General features: G+C 41.4%; 1 protein-coding gene across 1 annotated transcript in view; it reads left to right on the top strand.

The window, feature by feature from the left end:
• RAD18 (RAD18 E3 ubiquitin protein ligase) overlaps positions 1-16,821 on the top strand; it is a 470,945-nt gene that overhangs the window by 70,425 nt on the left and 383,699 nt on the right. The window contains exons 5-6 of the mRNA XM_063426684.1: positions 7,035-7,339; positions 9,516-9,615. Coding sequence (XP_063282754.1) covers positions 7,035-7,339; positions 9,516-9,615 — 405 coding nt within the window. The remainder of the gene's footprint in view (positions 1-7,034; positions 7,340-9,515; positions 9,616-16,821) is intronic.

Raw genomic sequence — 16,821 nt, 5'->3', positions numbered from 1 at the left:
ATTTAATTGTCTGTATATTTCCCGTATGTACCAACTTTTATCAAGGACGACTATTCCTCCCCCCTTGTCTGCTGGTTTAACAACTATAGATATATCCTTTTTAATTGAATCTATAGCTTTTCTCTCTTGAAAAGAGATATTTTGTTCAAACTTAGTAAGGGGCTTTATGTTATGTATGTCGGCCAAACAAGAATTTTCGAAGACCTTAATATTATCTGTTTTGAGAAAGGTGGGAAAAAAATCTGACTTTTTCTTTAAATCAGTGTGGATAACTCCCAAATTCCCACTCACTGGAGCTGAATTAACCAATGAATCTGATATGGTAGGATCTTGTTTATTAAAACATTTCTTTAAACATAACTTCCTGGTATAGCGGTTGAGATCAAGAAAAACTTCAAATTTATTGGCTGGACAGCTAGGTACAAATTTAAAACTTTTCGATAGAATCCCCTCTTCTGTTTTAGAAAGGACTCTATTAGATAAATTAAAAATTCTTATCTCACTTCCCTCTGTCTCCTTTTTCCCGGCATAATCTCTCCCTCCTCTCCCTCCTCTCTTTCCTCTTCTGATTTTCTGGTCCTTTTTCTTGGAGTTTCTTTTATCGGGGTTTTTCTCCCCATTCTGTTCCCTAAAAAAACATCCTCCCTAGTTTCAGTTCTAAGAGCCTCAAACCGATTTTTAAGGGGTATATATGGAGAGTTGCTCCTAATAGGGCTTCTTCTCCTATTATAGGAGGTCTTTCTTTCTCTGAACCTGCTCCATCTCTGAGGAAGTGGCGCAGGTCCAGGGAAATCGGATCTCAATCTTTCCGTTTGAGAGGTCTTCCTAGATTTCACAGGTGTATTCTCCCGAAAATAGGGTTTATGATTATAAGGCCTATGGGTATCCTTAATTGGAGATTGAGGAACTCCTTTCCCAACTCTATAGTTATTATAAGACCTAGAGTACTGATGAGTATCGCTATTTCGATATTGAAAGGAGGGTTTCCCCTTAGCTCCTGGGGTCCTCGGTCTCTCTTTATGTCTCTGATGGTTATTCTCTTTTCTAGGCTTAGGTAACACCCTAACCTCATTATTAGCATAGTCGTCGAGATCCCTATTAAATTTCTTTTTTTTGTTATATACACACACACTCATACAAACACACACTCTGCATTACATATACACTCATATAAACAATCTGCATTATACACACACACTCATACAAACACACACTTTGCATTATATACGTACACTCTGTGTGTATATAATGCAGAGTGTGTGTATATATAATGCAGAGTGTGTGTGTATATATAATCCAGAGTGTGTGTGTATAATGCAGATGGTTTGTATGAGTGTGTGTTTATATGAGTGTGTGTGTGTATAATGCAGATTGTTTGTATGAGTGTGTTTGTATGAGTGTGTGTGTGTATATAATGCAGTGTGTGTTTGTATGAGTGAGTGTTTGTTTGTATGAGTGAGTGTTTGTTTGTATGAGTGAGTGTTTGTTTGTATGAGTGAGTGTTTGTTTGTATGAGTGAGTGTTTGTTTGTATGAGTGAGTGTTTGTTTGTATGAGTGAGTGTTTGTTTGTATGAGTGAGTGTTTGTTTGTATGAGTGTTTGTATGAGTGTGTGTGTGTATAATGCAGTGTTTGTTTGTATGAGTGTGTGTGTATATAATGCAGAGTGAGTGAGTGTGTGAGTGTGTGTGTTTGAGTGTGTGTGTGTGTGTGTGTGTGTGTGTGAGAACTGGGTGGGGGGAGGGCATTTTTATTATTTTCAATTTTGTTATTTTAATATTTTAATATTTTTATTTTAATATTTATTTAAAAAAATTATTTAAGTATTTTTTTATTTTTTTATTTAATTTTTATTTTATTTTAATGTAATTTTTTTTATTGTAATATTTTTTTATTTTCGTCCCCCCTCCCTGCTTGATACATGGCCAGGGAGGGGGGCTCTCATTCCCTGGTGGTCCAGTGGAATGGCTGTTTAGGAGGGGGCTGGCAGAGAGCAGTAACTCACCTTTCCTGCAGCTCCTGTCAGCTCCCTTCTCTCACCTCCGGTCCGGCCAGCTCCTGTGTCAGCTCCCACTGTAAGTCTTGCGATCTCTAGCGGCTCTCGCAAGACTTAAAGTGGGAGCTGACAGAGGAGCTGGCCGGACCGGAGGTGAGAGAAGGGAGCTGACAGGAGCTGCAGGAAAGGTAAGTTACTGCTCTCTGCCAGCCCCCAACAGGACCGCCGGGCTTGTAATGAGCCCGGCGGTCCTGGTCTGTATTATGGCAATGTAAGTTGCCATAATACAGACATTAACTCGAGTATAAGTCGAGTTGGGGGTTTTCAGCACAAAAAATGTGCTGAAAAACTCGACTTATACTCGAGTATATACGGTAAGTACATTACTTCTTTTAAATTCCAATTTAGAGTATTTACTACACCATCAGAGTTTTTCTGCTCTTCTACTTCCATATTCACCACCCATAAGTGCATTTGCATCTGGAGGACCAGCACCACATATACCACCATATATCCTTAAACAGGGATTATACCTTTCATGCGCAATACAGCAGAGCTCTTATATAGCTCTATCAAATGTGAGTGGTTCTCCTATAGCTATATCTATTATCTGTACTTTATCAAATTGTACTGTACCATTATCGTCTTTTTCTGTATTATCCTGAGGTTTACAACACCATACCCTCTGAAGTTTTATGTACGTATGATTGTGGGCGCGGTATACGCCATATCCTTCTTTTGTTCAATTATCACACGAGGTCTTGGGAATCCTTGTATTGTATACAGCAACCCCCACATATCTATTGCACTATAGAGATCGCCTATAACTCTTGTTTTTAATCATATACCTTAATAAGTCACAACATTCACATCACTGACAGGTGAAATGAATAACATTGGATGGTATTGTTACAATGGCAGCAAGTGAACAATCAGTTCTTGAATGTCATGTGTTGGAAGCAGGATCAATGGGCAAACTAAAAGATCTGAGTAAAAGTCCAAATACTGATAGCTAGACCACTGGGTGTGAGCATCTTCAAAACGGAAAGTCTAGTACTGTGTTTCTGGTATGCAGTGGTCAGTACTTACCAAAAGTGTAAGGAAGGACAACTGGTGAACCGCTGTCAGGGTCATGGGTGGCCAATGCTCAATGATTCATTTTGGAAGTGAAGGCTAGCCCGTCTGGTCTGATTACACAGAAAAGCTAAAAAAAAAACACCACCCCAAAACAAACAAACCCCTACCAAGAGATCGTTGCAGACCATGTATACCCCTTCATGCAAATGGTGTTACTTGATTGGCAGTGTTATACTCTGGGCAATGTTCTTCTGGGAAACCTTTGGTCCTGGCATTCATGTGGATGTTACTTTGACACGTATCACCTTCCTTAAGATTGTTGCAGACCATGTAAACGCCTTCATGGCAATGGCAATGGCCTTGATAGAAGTGGCCTCTTTCCCTCAAAATTTGTTCAGGAATGGTTAACATAGAAACACAGAATGTGATGGCAGATAAGCACCATTCAGCCCATCCAGTCTTTGGAACATAAGAAAGGGTTCGAAGTATTGCCATGGATAGAGCTCGGTTGAATTTAGAAGTGCAGAAAGGAATCTAGGTGTCTCTTTCAATGCTTTGTAACGGGAAAAAAATTATCAGAGACATAACTATGTGGAAGGAGTGCCAGGTTTCTCTTAGTTCATACGTATAATGTGGTTTGAATGTGTTATGTGCAGTTTAAGATCATCCTTCTCTTTTTGATATATGCATGCCGTGTGTGGTCTTTTTATATTCAATATTTGAGAAAACTGCATATTTCTGCCTTACTATATTTTTATGTTCGCATAATTGGTTTTGTACTGGCCAATTGAAATTTCCATATATGCAGCTTGAACTGTCCCTTTTAATGTATGTTCAATAACCCATCTCCTCATGATATTTTAAAGTATTGTAAAATATGTGATCATAAAAGCCGTGCATAATGCTGTTTGTGCGTGGTTTTAAAATCTATTTTAATACCGTTAGCCATGTACGAGGCTCTTTAATATGTGACCAGGAAAGTTATGTTTTAATGTGTTGCTTGGTTTTCAATGGATTTTATTGCATTAAACCTGTGTGGGTTTACGTGGAGTGTGATTATTGCATTAACCAAGCTGACATAGAATTATATTAAATCAAATATTTTCCGTTATTTATTTATTTCTTATCTTCTATTTACCCTTCTGAATGACCGGTATAAATAAAAGTAAATGTTAACTTGATCCATACCTGCTCACGTTATCTGATATCAAATGTGTATACACTCACCACAATACTTTATTTTCTACTTATTTTTTTGGGAGGATAGTGTTCACATGGATATTTTTCACTATAGCCAGTCTTGCTTGTCCTCATCGACATAAGCCATCATACAGTGGATCATGGCAAGGATGTAATGCTCTGCTGTGAGCAAACATCCAGGAGATATTTCATAACTAAAACATCATGATGTCAAGGCTGTGGAAACTCGCATCTCCGCTCAAACCTTCCCTGGGCAAGGACAGTTACAGGCCTTGCGTGACAAGTCCGTCTGTGAAGGGGCAAATTGTTTGTAGAGACTTTTGCCTCAAGTTAACATGCAGAGACAGAAGGTAGATATAATTATCCAACCTCCCTCCTTAGTACTGCCATGTTCCTCTTTGGTTTTGTCTTTAGCTCACTAGAGTACAAGATTACAAAACAAGAGTGTATGAAAGATCTTGTAAGGTTGGAGTGATTCTTTTAGATGATCTCCTTCAAAAGCGATGGATAAGGTGATTCTTGTTTTGATCAGCTGTCACTGACAAGATGTGACAGTAGATGATGTTTCCGGCTTCTACATTTGTCACATTTTGCCACAAAGCAGCACTGACATGAGAAAGTAGTACATATTCTGTCTCATGTATTTCTTTTTATTAGTTTTGGATTTTAATGTATCAGGAAAAAGTATTCAACAGAAAGCCATGTTACAGACATCATAGATGAAGATCAAAATATCTGCGGCCATATATTGAAATCCAGTCCAAAGAAGAAAAGATAATAAACCTACACAAAGGGACGTATTATGGTGATGAGAGTATAATCATTAAGATGCAAGGGGCCTAACTAAAGAGAGAAAAATAATAATGCCACTTTAATTTTCAAACGTGTTCTTCCAGACCTTTCACCAGATTTGTTGGAAGCGTATATACAATCTTTGTGCTTATATTTACCCAATTTTGTGTTCGTTATTATTGACATTTATAGCGCCAACTTGTTTTTTAGTGCTTTACAACAGATGAGACAAACTATTAGATTTTTTGAGAGTACCCTACTTGAACAAACTCACAATCTAGAGGAGGCTGGTTGTAATAACAAAAGGGGAGAACAACAAGGAAAGAAGCAGAATTGGAAGATGAGAGTGAAGTGGAGCGTGGACCCACAAATTAAATGACACATAACATATTCAATGAGATAAGCTAAATAGTTAGAGCCCTGCTTAAATGAACTTAAAGTGTAAAGGAAATAGGATAAAGTTATTTGGTGCATTTTTTCCAAGATGATAATTGATTGCTTATGTGTATTAACAGTATACATGTGTAAATATATTATGTGACTTAATAAATGAAGACAAAGAGGAGGCAGCCAAAAAAAAAAAAATGTGGTTAGTTTAAATACCTTCCCATTAAAATGTTTTGTTTTTTACATTTTGTTGTACAGTGATACAATCACAAATGTAGACATAGCCCTATGAAATCCTAAATAGTCAGTCAGCATAATATATTCATATTAGCTACAAAACACATGGCATTCATTATCTGTCCAAAAAAACACAAATATAGTACACTGCACATTTTTAGAAAAATAAAAGGTAGATAATACCATGAGAAATCAAAGCTAGTAAAAATAGCATTGTCAGTACAGGTGTTGAAGAAATGTGCAAATCAACGCAAAACAAAGTCAACTTAATATAAATAGCGGAGACCAACAGTGTGCCTCATCTCTGGTAGGCACGTTTTGAAACAAAATTACAGTAGTATCAAATAAAGGTCTAAGAATGGGTGAAGGAGCTGCATTTGATAAGTACTCGATTCCCAAACTAGGTAGGGGTACCACAAATCTGCACAGTTCAAGTGGTGGTACCCATGTCAGAACAGAAAGTAGAAAGCAAACCAGCCTTAGGCTTGACAAGGAGCCACAGCCGTAATACCACAGACCCGGTCTTATGAGGTAACTAAGTTCTTCCCCCCCCAAATGTTTAAATATAGCAGTGTGTCTCCCACATGCTTTGATATTTTTGAGGCTCAGTAAAGCTTGTTTATCCCATGTTAGGACAGGTATAACCCTCACTGGTCAAGAGGGGGAGTCAGGACTCAAAGCAAAAGTCAAAAGAGAGGACAGAGCGCAGGAGACCGGCCGCCTCTCCTGTCCCCAGTAGTCGAGTAGGCTGCTGGACTCACAATAGCAGCTTCAGATCTGCTGGTGTATGAGTGATATGAAAATGTTCCTCAGGGTTTCTCAACTCGGGAACTGTAAGGTAATTTAGTGGTCAGTTGCTTAGAAAGTCAGGTTTCAGAGTATAATACTTGAAAAATGCAGTGCTGCTAGATCCTGCTTTCACTCAGCATGGCGTCCAAGCCAACAACCCCCCCCCAAAGAATTAAAAAAAAAAAAAGTATTTAAGACTTGGGAAAAATCTGATTGGGTGAGGGACATGCATAAGAAGTGTGCAGCTTTAGACAAGTTTTGGAGGTCTAATTTGGATAAGTGAACAGAGCCCTTGTCTGTCTGTGTGTCTTATTTAGATTTTCTGCTGGTCCTTCCTGTTGGTCATGTCCAGATTGTCTGTCCTGTCCATTTGGATGCCTTCCTGTTCACTCTATGAGCCTCTGGCATCCTATCATGACTGTGTTAAGAAGTACTTATTGGTGAATATAGTTGTTAACATTTTTAAATCTTCTCTATAAAATATTTGAAACTTTAAACCTGCTTCATTATTTTTTGAGAGAAAATGAAATGTACAGTAACAAATATGTTTGTTTTAGGCAGCATCTGTCCCAAAGTATTTTGGACTCTCCACCGGTATCTCCACTGCATCCATCCACAGGCAAATTGGATGTACCTGCATCACAGAGACCTACTGGGAAAACGATAAAGGAAGAAAATAAATTAATGGATGTCTTCCTGATGAAAACAAGCACCCCTGCATCCAAAAGAACATTGAAGGCTTCCAGCAATGTTCCTTCAATATCCACACCAATATTTAAGCTTGAGGAAGAGGCACCGTCTCTGATTGACACCATTGGTCCAACGACACCCTCTACCTCTGCCATGAAAGTGCATATTAAAGGTACGTTGATAAATTCTGCTACTTGATGTCTTTGTAAGGCAAAATACATTACATTACATTACCAGCCGTTTTTTCAATTTCCTTACCGTTCATAACTAGAGCTGTTTTTACATTTCTGCGGAGGGTTAGGGGACCTATTGCACTATAACCTATACATTAAGCATAAGTATCGTTTCTTATTGTCCCTTTAAATGTTGAGGGTCCTTTTTCTTGCTTTTTAAAAAGCAAAAACTGGCATACCACAAGTCAATACTACTTTCTGACCTGCCACATTCTCAACCCTAGGGTAAGCTTGCAGAATTATTTTTCAAGTAAACAAGGAGAGAGATTTCTGAAGTAAATAAACAGGTGCCAGACCTGTGTTAAATAAAGAGGAATCGAATCAAATGTCTCCCAACCGTGCCATTTTGCCCCAGAGTAGCATCTGTTTTGTCTTGGTAATTGTCACTAAATGTATTATACTTTGTAAGTGTAGCTGCTTACTCCAACAACACCCTATGTCATTCTTGCCATCTTGCACTTATATGTATATTGGACAGAGCCGAATGGTGTCCTTTGTTGTCTGATCGTGTATCATATGTGCTTCTGTTCCAGTGTGCACTTGTTGGCATCACTAATAAGCAGAGTTGATGTCATCATTCATAATTTTGATTTGAACTCTTTATTTTTTATTTTTTTTTATCTCTGCTTTGATTTTTTGACTATTCTGACTTCTGGCTAGTTATCTTGCATTTGCGTACCTTGATATTCTTAATGTTTTGGCTAGTCCTAGATTTACTTTCCCTACCTCCTACACACTCGTGATAACTTCACTGGCCACTCCTCAGATAGCTGTTAAAGATCCTTCCTGGGTCATGGCTGCCTAAAATGCTTCCAAACATTCAGTGTCTCCACTCTCTGCATGGAGACACTGAACTTTCCTCATAGAGATTCATTGATTCAATTCAGCTCTATGAGGGGATGCTGATTGGCCAGGGCTGTGTTTGAATCATGCTGGCTCTGCCCCTGATCTTCCTCTTTGTCAGTCTCAGCCAATCCTATGGGGAAGCACTGTGATTGGATCAAGATACCACTTCTGATGATGTCAGCAGACTGCTTTTTTTTTTTAGACAAACAGCATGCAGATCTACAGCTTCTGGCTTGAATACAGTAAGATGTTGCTATATTTATGGAGGCAGGGGGGCTAGATGGTGGTTTTAACACTATAGGGTCAGAAATACATGTTTGTGTTCCTGACCCTATAGTGATCCTTTAATATAGGATTGAGGGATGATTTGATGCAGCTTCATTTTCCTTATTATTTCTCTGTATGCATTGACTTTTGACTTGTCACACAATGTATGTTATTTTTTTGTTTTGTTCTAAACATTATTTTTTATTTTAACTTGTGAGTTGTCTGTGATTTTTGATTTAATTGTATTTAGCCTTAGCAGTATGGATGTAATGTATGTGGGGTGCTCTAAAAAGGACAATATTTAGCTAAATAGTGCTCCTTTAAAGTGTGAGTTAGTATGGGTACGAGCAGTGGACAGGATCATACTTTGGTGAAGGATTTCAAATTTTGCATACTACAAATATGTACATTTACACACGTATAAATACATTATTTGCACGCACACACAATATAAAACCAGGACTCTGCAAAGTGCTACCACTTTTGTGCAGTATGGCAACTTGTCATGTGATGTTGCAGAGCTATGGTATATACTTATTACAAGACCAATTTAACATGAACCAGAAAACATGCACAACAGTCTGAGAAATGTATATAGATGGTATAGTTTGATGCATAGATCAATGTCTACAAGTCAGGCGTTACTATTTTAAGGTTTGTCTAGCCCCGTTCTTGACATTTCTACTGCAGCCTATGCAATAAAAGAACTTAAAAATCTAAAAAGGAATTCTTTAGAGTAACCTGGCAGGCAAAGTGCTTCAGTTTGTCATTTATTGAATCTCTATCTGAAGTTCCTTAGCTCTAGGTTTTCCTTACTTTAGGCAGAGGATGAATGAAATCCCTGCTTTGTGCTTGGTAACAGTTTATAAGAAATGCTGTTATATGGTGAAATTAAGTTTTTTTTCCCCCCCAAACCCAAAATCACATTACATTTGCTTTGTGATGAATAACATGGATGCACTGTGTTTGTTTGTAATTTGGTTAATTTGATTTTCCTTTCAGTGGAATGCCCGGTGTGCAGTGTTGGTATTTCAGAGCAGTATATAAATAAACATCTTGACAGCTGCCTCACCAGAGATGAAAAGAAAGACAGTCTTCGAAGGTAAGAAGGTCAACTGTAAAAAAGGGGAAATGGTAACGGTTTCAGTAGCTATTGCCAGAAAAGCTGCAGTAGTTCATTTAGAGAGAGAGAGTGGCAATGCATTTCTCATCAAGAGAAGTGCTTATGTCATTTTTTATTTTATTTTTAAAATTCTTTATTTTTGATGTGCATCATTATAACAGGCAGTTCAATATGCCCCAACAGCATCAGTGAATGTTGATTACAGTGTAATACAAGGCATATATGAGTAACTGCACATTTTAATTACTGAAACAACTGTAGTGGTCAGGAACAATAGGTTATGTGAATAGCGCATTGATGCTAAGGTCCTGTGAAGCTGACTGAGACATTGCAGGCTTCATGTAGAGTGAACTGTCAAGTAAACCTAGGAGGTTGGTGATGAGTGTGTGATCCATCATGTAGATGGGTGAGATTTTAAGTTGCCCGAGTGTGGATTGTGTAGTGGTGCCAAGGTCTCCTAAAAAAACGTATACCCCTAACCTCTAGGGTGGGGAGGGGGAGATTGTCTGTCGATGCAGACCAGTTCGCATAGAGTGTGTACGTGTCAAGTACTAGTAGGAGCAGTGGGACTATCAGTCCCATATTTCAGTGATAGGGTCTGTTATGCGATAGGAGCAGGTGAATGGTGTTTAGCTATTAGATAGCTCCGTAAGCGGGTATAAACTAAAAATTAACTAAAAAAAGTTCAAACATTGCCAATAAAATGTAAATATTAAAACCGTAATAACAAGCTAATTGAATTGGTAAGGCTGGGTTGAAGGCATTCATGTCAGTCCCCTGTTCCTCCAGGAACAAATGGAGCGATTCGAGAGACATCCCAGGTGGGGCTGGTGGGCTGAGGTGATTGGGTCTCCGAGAGGCCCAGGGCCTGCAGGATGTTCTGGTCCTTTGACGGCCCTGTTGTAGGTTATCCCCTTGTTAGTGATTATAAGGGCCCTAGGATATGTCCAGCGATAATTCAATTCAGCTTTCTGCAGTGCCTGGGTGATGGGACGCATTGATTTGGGCCAGAGCAATGTTGCTTTACTCAAATCTTGGAAGAAAGTGAGTGAGTGGCTTTCAAATTGAAGCAGTGTTTTCCCCCACATGTAGCAACCGCTGTTTGGCAGCAGAGGATGATGTCTCGTGGGATATTAGACGAGACTGTAGAGGGTGTTGAGAGGCGGAAAAGGCCATCATACGCGCACTATTTGGAGATTTTCGCTGGTAATACAGAGGATAGTCGCCTCCTTAGGAAGTGAGGTAGTTCATCTGTTGGAACAGAGTCCGCTACACCTCAGATTTTGATATTCCTCTGTTGACCCTTGTCTTCCATTGCATCCATTCTTACCGCAAGCTGATAATGTAATTTTTGCATGTGTTGCATGGCTTCGCCTTGCGTGGTCATGCCCTGCTTTATATCTATGATGTCTTCTTTGGTTGCCTGTAGTCTGTCTGTCACAGTTTGCACCTCCGTTTTAACCATGTTTAGTTCAGCTGAGAACATATCTTGAATGTGTTTTAAGAGATCGTGTAGGTCCCGCTTTGTGACTGGTGTCTCAGTTCCGGGTGAAGCTGTGGCGGTTGCAGTGATTGCTCCCTCTGTAGTGGGGTCTCGTGGCGGTTCAGGCCGCGGAGGTGTAGTTCCTCTGGTTTTTGAGGTGGAGGCCAACAGCTGGCCTACGTCATTGTTAATGCCAGTCAGAGCTGGAGACGGTCTCTGTGACTTGCGCCTCAGTGGTTCCAGCCAAGTGTGATAGGCAGTCACGGGAGGCGAGAGTGTGCCAGTGCATTCGCTAAGCCAGGAGTTTGTACCAGACTGCTGCGGGATTTCCACGCGGTAGGCCGGAGTCCTCAGTGCCATGGTTTTGCGCCCGCTGTGAACTGGAATGGCATCCGTGGGTTCAATGCGTGTTCCCCAGTTTGCAGGTAGTGCTTGTTATGCTATGTGCACCAAACAACCATGTCTATCTACTTTTTATTGCTTGCCTAAAGTGCACAAATCACTAACCGATCCGACCGGTAGGCCCATAGTTTCTGGTTGTGATAACCTAACTCAGAATGTAAGCATTTATGTGGATAAAATTCTGTCCCCAGTAGTACAGAAGCTACCATCTTTCCTTAGAGATACTAAACAAATGTTGCATTTATTGACCAACCTTATTTTACCCCCAAACGCTATCCTGTGCAGCCTTAACGTGGAGGCCCTTTACAGCTCAATTCCTCATAACCTAGGTATTAAACATACCCGTGAACTATTAAATCTTGAAACTGACCTACCTGAACATTATGTGAATTTTGTGATGGAATTACTTGAATTCATTTTGACTCGTAATATCTTTCTGTTCAATGGCAAAATCTTCCACCAGACCACTGGTACAGCTATGGGGACGTCTTGTGCGCCCTCATATGCCAATCTCCATCTAGGCTGGTGGGAGAGGTGTATTAGGGCAGATCCCAAGCTGAAACCATACACTAATCAGATCTTCTATTGGAAAAGATACATCGATGATGTGTTTTTGATTTGGCTTGATACATCAGAGAGATTCAAAGAATTTGTATGTCTGCTGAACAGCAACGATTTTAACTTACGATTCACTAGTGATGTAGGGGGTCAAAACCTTTGCTTTCTAGATCTAGCACTACAGGTATCTAAAGAAGGCAAAATTGAAACAACCTTGTACAGAAAGAAGACAGCCTCAAATAACCTGCTATGCTGGTCTAGTCATCACCCCATATCACTCAAATCCGGTATCCCAATAGGCCAATATTTGAGACTTCGACGAAACTGCTCCACGATGGAGGAGTTCAAATTAAAAGCAAATGAGCTGCGTCACATGTTTAAGGCCAAAGGTTACCCAAATAGGGTTCTGAAAAGAGCCTATCTGAGGGCAATCCACACTGAACGGGAAACCCTAATTACAGATGGGGGTCGTAAGACTGAGGCAAATAAAATACGCTGCATCGGTACATATGATGCAGGATGGGACACTATGCTGAATGTCTTTCAAAAATTTTGGCCTATCCTCCAATCAGATAAGCATTTGAAGGAAATTCTGCCATCACTCCCTTCAATTACAGCACGGAGGGGCAAAAACTTGAGAGATATCCTAGCACCTAGTCACCTCTCAACTACGTCCCCGTCAGGTTATTTTCAAAAATACCTACCAATGGGTTCTTTCCAATGTGGTCACTGCAGTGCATGCCCGTTTATTACCAAGAGGGCCTCTGACAGCAAGGGCTTAATGAATTTCAAACCACGTTCCTTCTTTAATTGTAACACAACAGGAGTAGTTTACCTACTGTCTTGCTCCTGTGGCCTAAAATATGTAGGCAAGACTTTTCGCCACTTTAGGCTAAGGATACGTGAACATGTAAATTCTGTCAAGAGACGTTTGGAAACACCCATCTCAAGGCATTTACATCTACATCACAATCACTCCTCGGCAGGCATCCGGTTCATGGGTCTTGAACATGTACCACAGCCTCCTAGGAAAGGAAACTGGGACCTAAAACTAAGACAAAGAGAGGCGTTACATATTGCCTTCTATCCCCTCTCCGTTTTTTGTGAGGGTTCCTTTTGGCTATTAGGCTCTTGACTAGCCCTGTTCCTACCATACATATTTCTCCCTATATTATTCTGTCCATCACTGATAACCCAGGTTTTTAATAGATTTCAATAAAGGCTTTTTTATTTTTTGGCAACTACACTACTGTTGAGATTGGACTGGGTATTTACCCTCTGGGCGGTCTTTATATAAGACATCCCTTTTTGGGTTTTTTCTTCCTTTTTTCTGCTTGTTATGCTTGTTGTCATGTTTTCCCCTGATTTAATAGCTTTATATGTGGTTAGCCCCGGAGCTATGTGTAATGTCATCTGCTCCTGAATGCTCATTTTTGCAAGTATAATGAAAATAAAATATTCACCTGACTTGCCTAGTCCCATGCAAAAGTGGTCTCTGCAATGAAGCATTGCCCCTAACTCATAACTCCTAGCATAAACTGTGAATTGGGTTCCTCAAACTCAATATATTTTTCACCAAATCTGGAAATCTGAACTTCTATTAAGCACTCAACTTTTAATGTAAAGCTGATGTCTCATCCATAAATGTTAGCATGTAATCTGTGTGTTGTGCTACTGAAATAGATAGCAAATCTAAAGAATAGACGATACCCATGCAAAGTTTGCTACTTGGTTCTTTGTAGTTAAGTATAACTGCAAAATTGACATGTAAAGTTAACCAACACGCTGTGGAATGTGCTCAGGTTCATTTGCCAGTGTACCATTTATCTATCATTTGTGAAACATTATACTACTGGGTTTAATGTTTTTTTGTGGATTCCAGTCTAGCAAGAAGCTAGTTCTGTTATTCCCCAATATCAGATGTTTCTGCAGTCACAACACTCTGCCGTACAAATTACCTAGGCAAAGTATAGTTGAAACATCATCTTAGGGATGTGGAAACAACAGGAAAAGATATCCCTGCAGTGCCCCTCTCCCTCCCCCCCCCCAACCCCCCCCTCCCCTTCAGTTACTTGCCTGAATCCAGTGCCGATGTCCCTCTGTGTCAGGCTCCGCCAACATTCCTCTTCCGCCTACATCAGCCGGCGGGGTAGACCTAATGTGCATGCGCGACAATTGCCGCGCACACGCATTAGACCTCCCCATAGGAAAGGATTATTCATTTATTTCCTATGGGGATTCTGGCGACGCTGGAGGTCCTCGTGCATAGTATGAGGACGTCCAGTGTACTTTAAAACACTTTTCGTGTCCTAAGAACAAGGAAGTCCCTCTAGTGGCTGTCTGATAGGCAGCCACTGGAGTAGGACTTAAAGGGACTCTATAGTCTACATATAAAAGCAAGAAAGACAGGTCCCCCAGCCTTCCTTCTTGCTTTTATATGAACTTACATTTAATTAAAAAAAAATTCGAGGTGTTTTTAAATTAAAAACTTACCTCCGTTCCAGCGCCGAGCTCCCAGCCAGGCCGCGCCCCCTTTTTCGTCAAAATGACGAAATCGCGGGGCCCAATAGGACGCTTCTCTGAGAGAAGCGTCAGGGCGATGTGGTGCGCATGCGCGGCTTCGCGCTGCACCAATCGCGTTCTTCATAGAGCGGCATTGACAGCCGCCCTATGAAGAACCTGAGCGCTTTACCGCGCATGTGCGCGGAATGCGCGTTCGCGAGCTGAGCTGTCTGACTGACAGCTCAGCTCGCTTTCTAAAATTATCAATAAGGGGGGACCTACTGTCCCCCCCCAGCCCCCACCCCTGAGCGGTGGGTGGGGGCCCTAAAATTCACAATAGGGGGGGACCTACTGTCCCCCCCCGGCCCCCACCCCTGAGCGGTGGGTGGGGGCCCTAAAATTATCAATAGGGGGGGACCTACTGTCCCCCCCCCAGCCCCCACCCCTGTGCGGCGGGTGGGGGCCCTAAAATTCACAATAAGGGGGGGGACCTACTGTCCCCCCCGGCCCCCACCCCTGAGCGGTGGGTGGGGGCCCTAAAATTCACAATAGGGGGGGACCTACTGTCCCCCCCGGCCCCCACCCCTGAGCGGTGGGTGGGGGCCCTAAAATTCACAATAGGGGGGGACCTACTGTCCCCCCCCGGCCCCCACCCCTGAGCGGTGGGTGGGGGCCCTAAAATTATCAATAGGGGGGGACCTATTGTCCCCCCCCCGGCCCCCACCCCTGAGCGGTGGGTGGGGGCCCTAAAATTCACAATAGGGGGGGACCTACTGTCCCCCCCCGGCCCCCACCCCTGAGCGGTGGGTGGGAGCCCTAAAATTATCAATAGGGGGGGACCTATTGTCCCCCCCCCGGCCCCCACCCCTGAGCGGTGGGTGGGGGCCCTAAATACAAAGGGGGTGGGGACCCTAGTTAACCCTCCCCCCCCCCCCAAAAAAAAACTTATCTCCCTACCTACCCCCCTCACCCTAAAAATAATGAGGGGGGACCCTTTAACTAAAAACCTGTAAAGAAAAAAAAATAAGATAAAAACAACTTACCATTCGATGTTTTCTTTCTTCTAAAATCTTCTTTCTTCAGCCCCAAAAAAGGCCAAATAAAAATCCATAATAACCGACGCAATAAAAAAAAAAAAAAAAAAAACCCGAGCGCAAAAAAAATAATCCATCTTCACCCATGGAGGGCTCCGCGCAGACTGAGCTCCGCAGGGCGGGGGAAGGCTTATAAAGCCTTGCCCCGCCCTGCAATTAGGCTAAGAACACTCTGATTGGTGGGTTTAAGCCAATCAGAGTGCTCTTTGTCATTTTACAAGCGTGGGAAAGTTCTTTGGAATTTTCCCACGCTTGTAAAATGACACAGAGCAATGTGATTGGATGGCTTGAAATCCATCCAATCACAGTGCTCTGTGTCATTTTACAAGCGTGGGAAAATTCCAAAGAACTTTCCCACGCTTGTAAAATGACACAGAGCACTGTGATTGGATGGATTTCAAGCCATCCAATCACAGTGCTCTTTGTCATTTTACAAGCGTGGGAAAGTTCTTTGGAATTTTCCCACGCTTGTAAAATGACACAGAGCACTGTGATTGGATGGATTTCAAGCCATCCAATCACAGTGCTCTTTGTCATTTTACAAGCGTGGGAAAGTTCTTTGGAATTTTCCCACGCTTGTAAAATGACACAGAGCACTGTGATTGGATGGATTTCAAGCCATCCAATCACAGTGCTCTTTGTCATTTAACAAGCGTGGGAAAGTTCTTTGGAATTTTCCCACGCTTGTAAAATGACACAGAGCACTGTGATTGGATGGATTTCAAGCCATCCAATCACATTGCTCTGTGTCATTTTACAAGCGTGGGAAAATTCCAAAGAACTTTCCCACGCTTGTAAAATGACAAAGAGCACTCTGATTGGCTTAAACCCACCAATCAGAGTGTTCTTAGCCTAATTGCAGGGCGGGGCAAGGCTTTATAAGCCTTCCCCCGCCCTGCGGAGCTCAGTCTGCGCGGAGCCCTCCATGGGTGAAGATGGATTATTTTTTTTTGCGCTCGGGTTTTTTTTTTTTTTTTTTTATTGCGTCGGTTATTATGGATTTTTATTTGGCCTTTTTTGGGGCTGAAGAAAGAAGATTTTAGAAGAAAGAAAACATCGAATGGTAAGTTGTTTTTATCTTATTTTTTTTTTCTTTACAGGTTTTTAGTTAAAGGGTCCCCCCTTATTATTTTTAGGGTGAGGGGG

Source organism: Pelobates fuscus, chromosome 7 (assembly GCF_036172605.1).
Source record: "Pelobates fuscus isolate aPelFus1 chromosome 7, aPelFus1.pri, whole genome shotgun sequence".
Taxonomy (NCBI): domain Eukaryota; kingdom Metazoa; phylum Chordata; class Amphibia; order Anura; family Pelobatidae; genus Pelobates; species Pelobates fuscus.
The sequence above is the reverse complement of the archived record's forward strand: the minus strand, read 5'-3'. Positions and strand labels throughout refer to the sequence as shown.